General features: G+C 40.9%; 1 protein-coding gene across 1 annotated transcript; it reads left to right on the top strand.

Annotated features, from left to right (window-relative positions):
* The first annotated feature begins 597 nt into the window (after nt 1-597).
* On the top strand, nt 598-6,702 carry LOC111260274 (uncharacterized). Its single transcript, XM_022832883.2, has 3 exons — nt 598-2,078; nt 2,598-2,723; nt 3,593-6,702. Exons 1-3 carry the CDS (start codon nt 932-934, stop codon nt 3,802-3,804), a joined length of 1,485 nt encoding a protein of 494 aa, XP_022688618.1. The 5' UTR covers nt 598-931; the 3' UTR covers nt 3,805-6,702.
* Nucleotides 6,703-13,769: the final 7,067 nt, after the last annotated feature.

Below are 13,769 nucleotides of genomic sequence, written 5' to 3'. Positions count from 1 at the left end.
CCGGACAGTAGAACCACTTAATTTTTCTTTTCATCTGTTTTCAACGTTCCGACGTATTTGGTTGCATGTATTTGCATTACAGGCGGTGGCCGTGAGGCGGTTATCAGTTAAGGCAACGTTGACCGCGATGTTTGTTGCTGGTCGACATATTTAATGTCTTTCATCGATACGCAGTGAACCTGCTACCTGTTGTTGTTAGCACTCCACTGTTGCTGTGGGCACACTGATGACAACAACAGTATCAATAACAACAATATTGGCATCGGTTAAGGCACTACTAGGGCTAGACCACGGTAAGCAAGGTGCCATAACGGCATAGCGTTGATCTTTTCTCAACAGGTGTGGATCACTGATCAGCAGCGCGCTTCTCTCATATATCAATTTGCGCCTGTCGCAATTGCATAGTTAGCGCCGAAGCTGCTACGGGTGATAGGGGTGTGTGCTGCCTGACGGCGTTTGCGCGCAGACCTATGCGACGGCGGTTTGGATCGTCCGCACCCATCCTCCCTTGCCTTCGTGGACAGCAGAAACAGTCACACCTTTACAACCGAGCACAAGCAGGTGGATGAGAGGATCAGAACGGGAATGGGTACGGGGTGGACGGCCACAACAGAGAATCGTAATTCAGACTAGGTCACTGACGGTGGGGCGCTTGCTTTAGTTGTGCTATTTCCGCCCCCTGCCGCAGCGACTGGGAACAGCATCATGTCCACGATGATAGCTACTTAAACAGACAACACAGTGGAGCCGACCAGTGGTGCCGCCCAACGTGCATCAGATGGTTTACTTACTTTGTTCTCATAACTAAGGGTACGTTTAGTCAAAAAGGTAACTTCCTAGGACGCCCCGCCTTTCGGGCAGCCAGTGCTTCTCGTCCTAGGCATTTTCTTTTGTGAGTGAAGGAGGAAACTTCGTGGTCACTCTAACCACAATGCGCGTGCTTATGCTATCCGTCTTGTGTGTTCTGTTGTGTTGTAGCTGTGGCCCAGTGTCGGTGTGGGCGCAGCAAACAACCAGAGCCAGTCTTTCTCAGAGGATATCACAGTGGATGGTGGGAAGGATGGGTCTCGGTGGCATGCCGGGTTTACCGGGCATACCTGGCCTTCCGGGCGTAGGGCTTGCCGGCTTTGGCATGCCGAGTATTACAGGATTGTCCGGGTTAGGCGGTTTCTTTGGCCTGTCACCTATTTCTTCTAGCCTGTTGTCGTTTATGGGCTTAGGAACACGATCACAGCCAACTTATGTACAGGCTCCTGCTCCACCGCCGCCATCTCCACCGCCTCCACCGGCGACTCACGGACCGCCGCCCCCCCCCTCCCCTCTACCGCCATCGTTATCGTCACACGAAATTCCACCCCGTCCTCGTGGGCCTCATCCGTTTTATAATCAAGCAGCACCTTATGGATTATATTCAGCCCCAGTGTACAGCCCTCCTCCCAGCGCATATCCTGGTCACGGATCCCCCAGTCCCTATAGGGGCCATGCTCCAATTGGTCACGGTTTGCCACCCCCTATCTATGATGGTCCACGTGCTAATGTTCATCGTGTGCCTGCAACAACCGGTGAATTCTACAGAGGTCGCGGAGCTCGTGGCGGTTCAAGTTACCTGTTTGCGGAAGACGCCTCGTTCGGACGACCGCAAACGTCAGCGGCAGCCATTCCTATTATCGTTCCTCGGCACGTGGTCAGGGGTCCGATCCGTGGCCCCGTGGCTCTAAAAACAGCCCACGGCCTCATGCTCGGACCCTTCCATAAACCCGTACACCAGCATGGCTTGCCAACGATTAGCGACGCGCCTGTCGTTATGGACGATGTGGCCTCCGTGACAGAAAGAGGACTTGGTATGCATGATCTAATAGATTCATCAGCAATGTCTGGCTTAACGACTTTATCAAGTATGGATCAGGTTTCAATGAAAGACGTAATGGCCACCGGGCAAGCGAACGAAGAGGCCATGCTCGGGCTTGATGATGCGCTACCTTTCACTGTGGACACGGGCGAGATGGATATATTTGATAAAAGTGGCCTTAGTCTAGGCAATCTTGGAGGAGATTCCCTCTTTAACGACGAAATGAAAGGTACGTAACTTAAAGAATTGCGAAGCACCTATATTTGTAGGTAAATAAACGAAAGATAGATAAATGCAGGTTTGTAGAAAATTAAATTATTTATCTACAATGCACCTTTAGTTTAAATATACAATGCTGTATGCTACATCCATCGTCGTTGATTGTACACGCAGTCACGCGACTTGTCTGCTTTGGCATATGAAAACATTTTACTGCTTCTATTACTAAGTGACCTTTTTTATTATCAGATATTTATGTGTGTCCTTGGGGAGACTCGGGCAATATCTGACAATCGTTACGTAAATCCCTGTCATTGAAATCGTCTTCTACGTAAATTTAAGATTAAAATACATCTTACTTTTATTGATGCCTAATCGACAAGTGTATGTGCGTATATTCACTAAACACTATCTGAAACAAACGTTTTCGCCAGAAAGGCAAAATTTGCCATGCCATCAGTGGTAACTCGTAATAGCGTAACTAAGCGCCAGAGAAAAGCCAAAATTCAGTAGACTACTTGATTTCCAGTATCCGAGTTAAATGGAGAATTAAACAGTCCTGCAGTAATGGAAGACGACGCTAAATCGCTTGACCTGAAGGAGAATCTGCTGGCCGCAGCAAGCGAACGACACGATCATCGTCAGCCGATCCATGGTATGTCCCACAAGTGAAATGCCTCTCCATATACACCCGTCCTGCAGCAGTATATCTTTATCTAACATCCCCACTGCGCTCCCAATATAGATCTAAGTTTCAAGTTGACAAAAAATCGAACTCGGGATTGTTATTTTTTCAAGGAGCTGCTGACTTACAGTGTGTGTGTGTGTGTGTTTTATTACCTTCATCGAAATTGACACGAATTTCTGAAGACGTACTGTACACGAACCGCTAAGGCTTCATATTCTTCCGTGAAGATGATCGGGGCCTGTTTGTAGCAGAGAGTTCGCAGTACCATATGTTAGCTTTTTTTTTTTATTTTAACGATAGCGAACAGCAAGGTCTAGTATCAGTGCAAATTAATAAACACAGCTTACGAAACAAACTGCTCGATGTAAAAACTTTTTTCTCAAAGATGTCGTCGAACGTAACAGGCAGCGCTCTACAATCTAATTATGACTTCTTACCCGGCCTTTGTTTCGTTAGAGCATGATCCTTCCTATCTATTTTTTAAGCAATTCGTAGAAGTGCTCGAAAACATCTTGTATACACATTGAAGAGGTATATCGATTTTGCGAAAATGTTTCCTTTCGGTCAGGTGAATCCACGACAGTGGCTCATTTTACTATAAACACATGATGGGATTTAGATGGGAAACAGCAAATAAAAACAGGTCACAACAACTAAATTTAGCTGAATATTGCAACACAGAGGATTCGAAGAGTAATTATTGGCCGGCCATAGTCGATTATTAGGCATCGTTAATTGTAGCATTACGATATGTAGCTATTTTGTAAAATAGTTGTTTTTTACAACATTAATATCGGCTGTGCTAGTTACATGGGTACCATATGTACTGATTTTAGGTAACCCACTTGAAATGAGCGCGATCCAGCAGCAGCAGCAGCAGCAGCGGCAGCGGCAGCAGCAGCAGCAGCAGCATCACTATTACCGTCGAGTATCGCGTTCGATGAGCAAGCCAAGCCTGCAGGCCAACAACTTCCTGAAAATGCCGTCGCATTCATCGTCGTCATCATTACAGTCGGCATTAAACAAAAAATTAGCGCAGCTCTTCTAAACAGTCAGTGGACGTCGCCTGTGCCATCGTATTTTCTAGGACAGTTTCGTTTAGGGACAGCCTTTCTTGTCCTGCGGCCTGACTGGCCCCTCCTAAAGCTGTTTCCTTTCCTCTGCTCTGGGGGGGGGGGGGGGGGTGAGAGTGATGAACGTTAAAGAAGTACCTACTGTACAGGTGAATGTATGCTTGTCACGCACGGTTCATTTTAGTTGACGTGTATCGATGGGGGTCTTTTATGTATGCCTGTTTCAAATATAAGGTAAATACTTGAACCGTGCACTAACTTCTGTTGTATAGAAATACAAGTTTGTTTCATATCAGAATGTAATCAGTCAACGTATTAACAAGTTCAGAGTAATGATTAGTTGTATGACGGTGACATATAAGGAGAGTAAGCACTGAATTGTTTATACGAAAGGTAAGCTGCGCCCGGTAAGGCATTAGTGCAACTTTAGTTTACACGAATCGAACCGGAATTGTCGCATGTATGGCTATGCATCTATTCATGTATATATATATATATATATATATACAACTGGTAAAGTTTAGTTGGGTCGGCGCGCCCGCTCCTAGTACGCTTTTCGTTATACATTTGCAAAAGCTGAAATGCTCAGTCGAGCGTTACAAAATACAATTAATTCTCCAAATTCGAACCTCTTTCTTTGAGTTTCCTGTTAGTGGAACAATGTATCCGTTCACTATCGCATATTTCGCTGTGTTTTCTGGGTCGAAAGTGGGCTTATTTCTAGTATTCAGTCTCTAGTCATGGTTAAAGGAAGGTAGCTGTTATTCGAATCGGCTAGAAAGACAGTATTATAAGTAGCCGTGCGAATATGATCAATCGATAGGTCAGCTGCAAATTGTTCCTTGCAATTATTATAAGCTACTATATTAAATAGTCGTGGCAGCATCGAAAAAACATGTTAAAAAGAATCGGTAGTACAGGCATCGAAGATTCAAGGGTGCAACGTTTGTCGATATCCGTCAATTCCTGTAACCTTACTTGCCTAAGTCTAAATCCGTTTCAGTTTTACAAAGCTAAACATGTCGAAGATCGAAATCTAGCTTTAGACTCGGTTAGGGCAAAGTCGTTTTTTGTCTAGTAATCAAAACACGCTAACGGGACGTGCATTGCCGACGAACAGGAAGGGTTTATTTAATGGTGCCATTGTAAATACGTCTTGTGGATTGCCGTGACGCTGTGCGCCGCAAATGTGATGCCTTATAAAAAAAAAGAGTGATTTGTTATACAAAGCTAGATATAAATAAAAGCTACTTGTTGTTTTACAGCAGTTGCTACGATTCAAATGTACCGATTTCTTCGTTCGACAACGCTTCTTTAACATATGGCCGCTAGAAGAAAACGCTTTGGCCGTACCAGGCTTTCGACATAAATCCTATTATGGGGACCGTAATAATACGATCGCTTATATTGTTTTGTATATTAATATACCTTCGAAAACCTGATGATTCGACGTACATCTATTTTTTGCGTTCAGTGTCCTCACGTTACGTCAGTAGATGCGTAACATTTTTAAAGGGTTTGACAGTCCAGTGGCCTAAATATCGTGGATCATTTGTACGGTCACAGCCTTATTTCTGACGTACAATACATTTGACTTTGACAACTGAATAGGCTATCTCCACTTTGGTGGCATACCCACTCTGTGTGTGCGTTTTAGCGTAGCGTAATGTTAATGTGGCGGCATCTGTGGGTCGCTGGTTTAGTGCTACGGCCGATACATGCTGTATAACACCCAGGGATAGAAGTAAAAGAAGGTAAGCTATTAGCGTGTTTGAAAGAAACTTGTGTCTTTTATATTCATAGTGGGGGTGATAACAATATATATATCAAGTGAAATCCTTTTGTAGTGTAATTTTAATAACATTGCCACTGATCGTATTGTGTTATTTACGCTACGTACGCTACGTAGGTACGCTAGTTGCCTTTTTTTTTTTACTTTGTCCCCCGCTTCTAGGGTTTCTTTTTAGGTCCTTTCTCAACGCTGTTTTAGATCGATATGTCTCTACTTGTGAGTCTTGCTTAGCTTAGATGGACGCGACTGACCGAAAGACTGCCGCGACCTATATATTGGCCTTTAAGAGAGACCACGGGTCTGATCAAGTGAAACATTTATCTTATCTTATTTGGAGGGGTCGGGGGGACATCTTGAAACTTCTGTATTAGTTGAGCTTTATTTGAATTTAGTTTTACACTTTACCTTGCCATGTGTTTCACTGGATGGACGATCAGAATTACCACGTCCTGGTTTTTACTTGGCTTTGTTACTGGCTTTTAGGAACGCTGACTTTTGAAATCGGTACTCTATACTGTGCGGAACATGAAGTTGGTCAAGTCGGAAAATGTGCCTTCGATTTACAGGTTTACAAGCGGATGGAGCTTTTCGAACTGAAGTTTTACACGGACTATATTTTGCTAATACGGACCAGCTATTATCGACCCCAGTGACAATGACACCATGTTGAGGAGATAATAGTTCCGTCAAATTTAACACAATATCTATGCGTAAACTTGAAAAGCACTGAGCAATATTTGAAGTTATTTGCGACATTATTATACCTTTTATAGAGGTTGGACTCGTTCGAATCGTCTTTGACTAACGGCATACAAATCGCTATAGAACTCAACGTATTTCGTGTCTGTTGAATTAAAAAATTGTATCTGTCATTAACCATCCCTAACGTACTACCTATGAGCGACCAAAGGACCCAATTGCCCTGCAGGAGCCACACTGCAAGGGCAATTGCGAAGCAGCCTTGATTATTACTTCTTGATGTTTAATCACTAAACTAACCTGAAGGATTTGTAAAAGAGTCTCTTATTTTTCAGCGCGTAATAGTAATCGATACAAATAAACGTTTTTTTTTTTTCTCAAATATAGTGTGTGTTTTTAGTAACGTTGTATATACATCAGTTTATTAGAAAAAAATTCATATTTATTTTTTACAATAAATAGACACTGTTTTTCATGCTGTTTATCAGGCAAGTACTTTATTGCCATTACACAAACTTGAAAAGATTTTTCTTTTTTAACGTAATTTACTTAACTTTTACCAATATTTTCACGCATATGCTTTTTTGCTTATCACCGTAGGGAGGTAGTGCGTCCTTTTTTCTAATTATCCTATTCGTTCTTGAATATATTTTGTTTAAGCCTGGCTGCGCTTAAGAAGAAAGCTGGGCTTTATGGTATTTCCATATTAATTCGGTATAATAGCTACTGAAAAAAAACGCTCTACAGAAAAAAAAAAAAAAAAAAACATATTTCTTCGAAGAATTAGCCGTGTACAACCGCTTGTGGGTCATATTTGAATAACTGAAGACTCGCGGAAAGCTTTTTGCCTAATGTATAGTACACTTATCCTCTTTACAGAACCGGTTATCTTTTACCCAAATGACTGAATATCGGACGGATATTTTTGTCCACTTATGTACGTTTGTCTGTCTTTTAATGCACCTTTTTTTTTTTTCAATAGTGTCGTATTTGTGTCAAATGTGATATAAATATTGAATTTGGCGGTGCCAAACCTTCAGTTCACTACTAAATAAAAAACAAAAGGACCAATATTATTCACATCAATGGTAATATTTATTTCTGCAATGAACAAATGTCATAGACGTAGTATAGACTCGCCGCAGTGTTGAGCAGCCGTATCACTATTATAATATTAATTATTATAATTATTTACTTACTTAATGCTGTGGGCATTAGAGAATATTCAAGTGTAAAAAGTTCCCATGTCAACGAGCTGATTAAATTGGCGATCGTTAATAACTACTTTTCGGATTTTCACCTATTTCTAATTATATTAACAACTCATCCCATCGGGACGAGTCGTAGGAGGGTTTGGGGGTTGGGTTAGATGAGGTCTCGAATCGGGGCACAGCCTGAAATTATGGCCACTGACGAAAAATAAGAAATCGGCTAAATAAAGGAGACACGGTTACTGCAACCGGGTAGTTGTCATGAGCTAGCTGAACTAATACAATCTCAGCAAGATTACATTTGGACCCTAGTAAATTAGCAAGTTTTCTTGTATAGAAGTTAGTTTTAACGCGTAACATTGTGAATGAAGCAAAATAACTATAACTGCTAATAGATTCACTGAACTAGAAATATAGGGAATAACTGTTAAGGTGTACGTCAGATCAAGTTATAGTTTACGTAGTTTAAATGGAGCGCGGACCAAGTTTACTTATTTTAAAGCAAGTTAAAAGAGGTAACGAGAAATGATTTTACGCACCGTTATAACTGTTGGTGTATTCTATGGCTTCTATTCTATGGTTGAGCTTAATAGCAGATTAGCTAGATCTACGTTAAGACAGGCGTGAGGCGAGATCCATGTATCCACCTAGACGACGTCTGCCTTCCTATCCAACCCAAATCGGCCCTGTAAACAGGTTGGATTAGCCTATTTGTTTTTTCTATCCTTTTTTTCAGTTGGTTTTATTCTGGAGAGGCTGTGCGTAAGATAAACGATTGGATGAATTCGGCCTTTCGAATTAATTCTCAAAAGTTCAATTCTATAATTTCGTAAAATTGCGAAATTGTTGATGAAATATCAACGATTTTGGTATATGATATACATATATATCTGGTAAATACTTTTCCGGGGACAATTTTTGCTCCTGTAGAGTGTGACTCTCAGTACGCAAGGTGATTTTTTAACAGTTTAAAAGTTCATATTGGTGTAGAATGAAGATGCTTGTTTTTCTCCAGCACGATAAAATAGGTTTGACATGTTCGGAAGTTGGGGAACGAATGAAAAGCGTCTTATCAGAAGAACTGGCCAACTGTATCAGGAAAAAGACATGACACTTGGGTTCAGTACCCATTATACGTGGCTCAATTGTTCGTTAGCAAATAACACCCGGGCCGCCACCCCGGGTTCAATGTAAACATGCCATTGTTTATTCCTGTAGTCACCTATATTCAGATGTCACAAAAGTAAACAAAAAAAATTGATCCTAGGGTAACATGTGGCGTTTTTCCATTTTTGCAATCTGTGCCTAAGATATTGCCAAGTTATAGAACATGTACATACAGAAGTTGGCCAACGAATCGCTTGTAACTCTAACAGGGTGGATGCTTGGGGGTAGTCTGAGATCAACTCTACATATGCTGATGGAGTCAAAGTTGTTTGGAGGCATATAGGCTAGTTAAAAGTCGAGGTGGTCTGTTATTGTTTTAAGCAGCAGGGTAGATGCAGCTTAATAATGGATCAATGACGATAGAAGTATGGGACAAATGGAACACAAGAAATAAAGGCATTTCATTCTAATGACAATTGTTGACGCAGGCTAACTATAATAAAGCTGTAGACAGTCACTGAGCCAGGATAATTATACTAGTATATTTAGTGAAACACTGACTTCATTTTGTAACCCTCAAGCGGAGTCCTTGTAATGACTAACGTAGTTAGTGCTGTAGAATCTCGAAACACGTACTCTGTTTCTATTTGAACTGTAACCTTCGGCTAGGGAACATGTAAACCAAACGTATTCATTTTTTAATAAGTCGGTGAAGGTATCGTGATTTATTTCAATCGTGATGGGGATTGACCTGCAACGATGTTGTCAATAACATTTTCAAATAAATCCCGACTGGTTTTTTTTTTTAAAAAAAAAGAAAACTCCTAGCATGTTTCCTCGGACGGCGCTGAACTCTGTCAGCAGCGATATGTCAGTATCGATACTTAACAGACAAAACGTCATGATTTTTCTAGATTTTCGCTTATGGAATAATTTTAGTATTACGTGGACATTAAAAAGCGGATCGCTAATCTTTAAATAGTTCGAATGCTCAAAACAGTTTAGTCATAATTAAAATAATAAATGTCAAACGTTTCCTATATTAAATAACTGCTATGGTAAGAAACGTGCTTAAGAATAGTATGAAAATAGGTCTATTAGGGTGATGCGTATAGCTAGCTAGTTAATGAGGCAAATATTTTGCGAGCGACCAGCCTGTAGCACTGTATTTAGGGCCTGGAGCCAGAGATTAATATTGACTGGTGGCGGCATGTTTGTTACTGGTAATTTACTATAGGGATGGCAACAGAGGCCTTTTATCGATCAGGTACCGGTCGTTTACGTTGTGAGAGTATCGATGCAAACTTCAGTTCCTTTAGAATGACTAAAGTATGCCTCTTGAGTAAGTTATTGAACACAACACAAACAACGATATCGAAAACAACATCTATTTGAGAGAAAAAACTAAATACAGCTTCGCTTCTAAAATCCTTTGAAAATATGATCATATGGGTTCCACCCTTCTTATAGTATTACATAATGGCATCATTCACGATATATATATATATATATATATATATAGGGCTATATGGGTGATTCGGTTTTTTTCCGAGCTGTATAATTTCAAACTCCAACACTATCAAAATTTGATTTTTTCTTACTGCAATTCGCACTTTGTCTGTCCCAAAGCTACGTTTTTAACGATAAACATCTCGACTATATATATATATATATATATATATTTATATTAAACCAGATGCCGCCATAAATGCTAATTTCTAATGAAATTGAAGAAATTAAATGGCTTCAGGGTATAGCTTATTTTAGTGGGAATACTAATTTCAATTGATAATACCATAATTGTGGCCTTTTCTAAGAAAAAAAGCCTTTTCTATTTCGTTTTGTTGAGCAAATCACTCATTCACACGAGACCATTAGTGCGCAATATACCATGTGGGGCGTATGGGTCTACCAAAAGGTGTCTTGGATTGACGTTTCTTCAAAAATTAATGAATCTCAATGATCCATTTCGGCCAAACAATACAAGCGTCTTCGACAGATGTAGTAGCGTTTTTCTTCTATGGTACCGGTTGCTTGCTACGATAGCCTGAAGCAAATGTGGGCCCATACAGCCTAAGCGTTCCCTATATATGGTTATCGCAAAGATTATGTTGCGTCCAGACTGGTCGTTCATTGCACCTGCATTTTGTAATAATAATAACTTTTATTGACACCATTTATTCCGTAAAAAAAAAAACATTTAAGACAATAATAAGATAAATAACAAGAAACTGGCGTAATAACAAGTAAATGGTTATGTGGCATGCATCTCATTGTGTATAGATTTTTGTGAAGGTAAGCTGTATAAAGACATCATCGTTAATACATCACATTAGCACCTTTATCAATGATTCAATACTATGGGAAACCATTGATGGGGGCGCTAACACGTTGTGGAAATGTGCGGCGGGTCAATGTTTAAAGTAACAATCTTCTTGGAAATCGTGTAAGCTGGGTGTCTGATAAACAGCATGATAAATGCATCTGGGTCTGAAGGGACCGTCACTGCTAAAGATTTTCCACAGCAAAATGTATTGTTTTGATGGTCGATTTTATGGATTCGCGTGTACCTCGTACCTGAGTTGACACGTCTCTTAAAGGTCGTCGTTGCTCGCCAAAGGTCGCGCCTGTTCATCAGTGTACAGAAGAAGGTCCACGAACAAATGACGTGTCTTGGTATCGTTCGGGCGATTACTGATAACAGCAGTGGACCTATATACTGCAGACGTGCATTGTCGCCCTAGCTAATTCATGTGTTTTTTTTTTTGCCAAATGGATAAATGCAAGCAATTCCATTGTCTATGATTATAATTTTATTATTATAATAATTATTTATGTGGAAAAGGTATTTTCCCTCTTCATCAGTTAGCCTTTACTTTATCATTAAAGTGAATCTTCGTTCAGCGTATCGTAAAGCGAACCACCGGATTTCCCTTTTTCGTACTCACTATGGATGGCAGAAAAATCTGTGAAGTATTTGAATATTGTCCTGGACGCTAAATAAGTTGGCCGTATCGTAAGTGAGCATTTTCCCGACCGGAAAAGATATTGATTTTTGATAATGCGGTGGCTTTCATTTCTTAGTTCTATTTTAGCTAGTTGCCTTCCTCATCGCGTTCCTATTATCGTTGCGCTTTAGCTGAAGCTGTAAAAATCTGATTTTGTCTTTTGCAAGCGAAATTCTTTGTTCCTGGCTGTAACGTAAGATAACTCTTCTGACATATATGGCAACTAAACGCTTCGAAGTCTTAGTCAAAAATGATGGCCCGGCTGGTCCAGGTATTACCATTCAATGATTCCTTCAATCGCCATAGTGACGAAGACTACTGTTTCACATGGCTGCTATAGCTCACAATATTCCTGTCAAGGACAAAGGGTTTCTGCTGTCGATGAGGGTGGAATATATTTTGACGCTAGACCGGTCAATACCCGCTTCGATGACGCCAGCAAGAATTCCTAATGCTACTTTCTATTTCACTTATTTGAAGCTGGTAAAAGGTGACGAAGTGCCAACTAACGCTTTATTTTCATCGGTACATCGATGTAATTTGTATAGGAGAAATAGATTGCCTAGTTGCTTAGCATACCTTACCAGTTGTTTATATTGTCCTTCAATTTTAATAGATAACACTCGCTGAAAGTTACTCAGACTTATCTAAGGTGCAATGTTACCAGATTAGCTAACTTGAAGGGGGCATCCGGGCACCGTCCGCTAACAGCAGTTCGGCTCTGTTGAAAAACTCGCTCTATTTTCAGACATTAGGTCAGAGGTTGTAGCGACTATCTAATAGAAAGTTATTATAGAAAGAAAATATTCCTAATGGATGACACTGTTGCCGGTGCAACTGGTATGAGAAAACACATCTTGATCCTACGGCGGCAGCAGCAGCAGCAGCAGCAGCCTGGTGATTCCTAAGGCGTTGTCGGATACGCCTCGTGCAGCCCAGCTAGGAAAAATACTGTTATTCAGTCAGCGATATCATCAATGCCTTCAATCTCATTTTACTGTTGCCTGCGTTTTTCTGTCACCTCGAGAAGGTTGATGATAAACCTAATTTAGGCAGAATCCCTGATTGGCACTCCTCAGCAGTAATATTGCACGCGTGGATTATGTTCGCGTCGCAACGTGCCTACAGATTGTAGTCGCACGAATCTTGGCGAAGCGTTGTTATTCTTGTACTTGCAGGAAGTAGCCGTTTCGGCAATTGACTCTGCTAAGTAGAGGCCGTTTGCGTATCTTCTCTGAAGTAGCACTACTCTCTTGTCGCCTAAACCTAAGAAAGAACATAAATGTTGAGGTTGTATTGCACGTTGAATTTATGGGACATTGTGCGTTCTCAATAAAACAGTCTACGATCAAGGATCTCTGTGGCTAGTTTGAAAATGGCGTGCCGGAATAAGGACGTTCGCTCTATTCGAGTAATCTATAGGACGTCTCGAGGTACCTTTTTGCTAGGCGAAGAGATTTTTGCCAATGTTGCTTGAGAACGAGGATGCCTATCCGTGAACGTGACATGGAACGCGATCGCACTTGCTTCAATCATAAAAAAAGTGGTACACAAAATTAGATGCATAAGCTTTTCGACGGCTCGACCTCACCCATCCCGAATTCGAATGAAGTATATGGTTGATTCTAGCCCTCCCGTACATCCTGAGCTTAAATCCGCTTGCTATCAACTTTAAATTATTGAAAAATAAAAGTCAGGAAAGCAGTACCGTGTTTAAGGTAGATAACTATTCTCTAATCTCTGATGGTCTGGCTATAGACTTTTGCTAGGTTTGACCTTATTTATTACGATGCCCGAAGACAGGAGGGTACGTCAGCTGTGGACAATTCTAAGTATCTACTACGAACTATTTCCGCTAAGTTTATCATTGACAGGCTTGAGGAGCTCGCTGCCGAATATAGTTCCATCCTGCTAAAATTCTCCGGTCTTCTTTAAAAGTCTTGCCTACTCTTCTACCAGGCCCTTTTGCACGACGATGACCGCTCCTGTCTCTCATTTTCCATTAATTAATTTCATGTTTTTTTTTATTAATAACAAATAAAGAAATTAATTAAGTTCCATTAATCACGCCAGGTCACAAAGACGGCGTGAGGTCCTTTGTGAATGAACTACTGCCCAGTAGC

This window comes from Varroa jacobsoni, unplaced genomic scaffold (assembly GCF_002532875.2).
Source record: "Varroa jacobsoni isolate VJ856 unplaced genomic scaffold, vjacob_1.0 scaffold_421, whole genome shotgun sequence".
Taxonomy (NCBI): domain Eukaryota; kingdom Metazoa; phylum Arthropoda; class Arachnida; order Mesostigmata; family Varroidae; genus Varroa; species Varroa jacobsoni.
Note: the sequence above shows the minus strand (reverse complement) of the source record. Positions and strands in the feature narration are given on the sequence as shown.

Bases quoted from the DNA above. Each gene is read 5' to 3' on its own strand.
- LOC111260274 (XM_022832883.2), top strand. From the start codon at position 932: ATGCGCGTGCTTATGCTATCCGTCTTGTGTGTTCTGTTGTGTTGTAGC. The intron at 2,079-2,597 runs GTACGTAACTTA...CTTGATTTCCAG, and splicing joins CTTTAACGACGAAATGAAAG to TATCCGAGTTAAATGGAGAA. The intron at 2,724-3,592 runs GTATGTCCCACA...TACTGATTTTAG, and splicing joins TCATCGTCAGCCGATCCATG to GTAACCCACTTGAAATGAGC.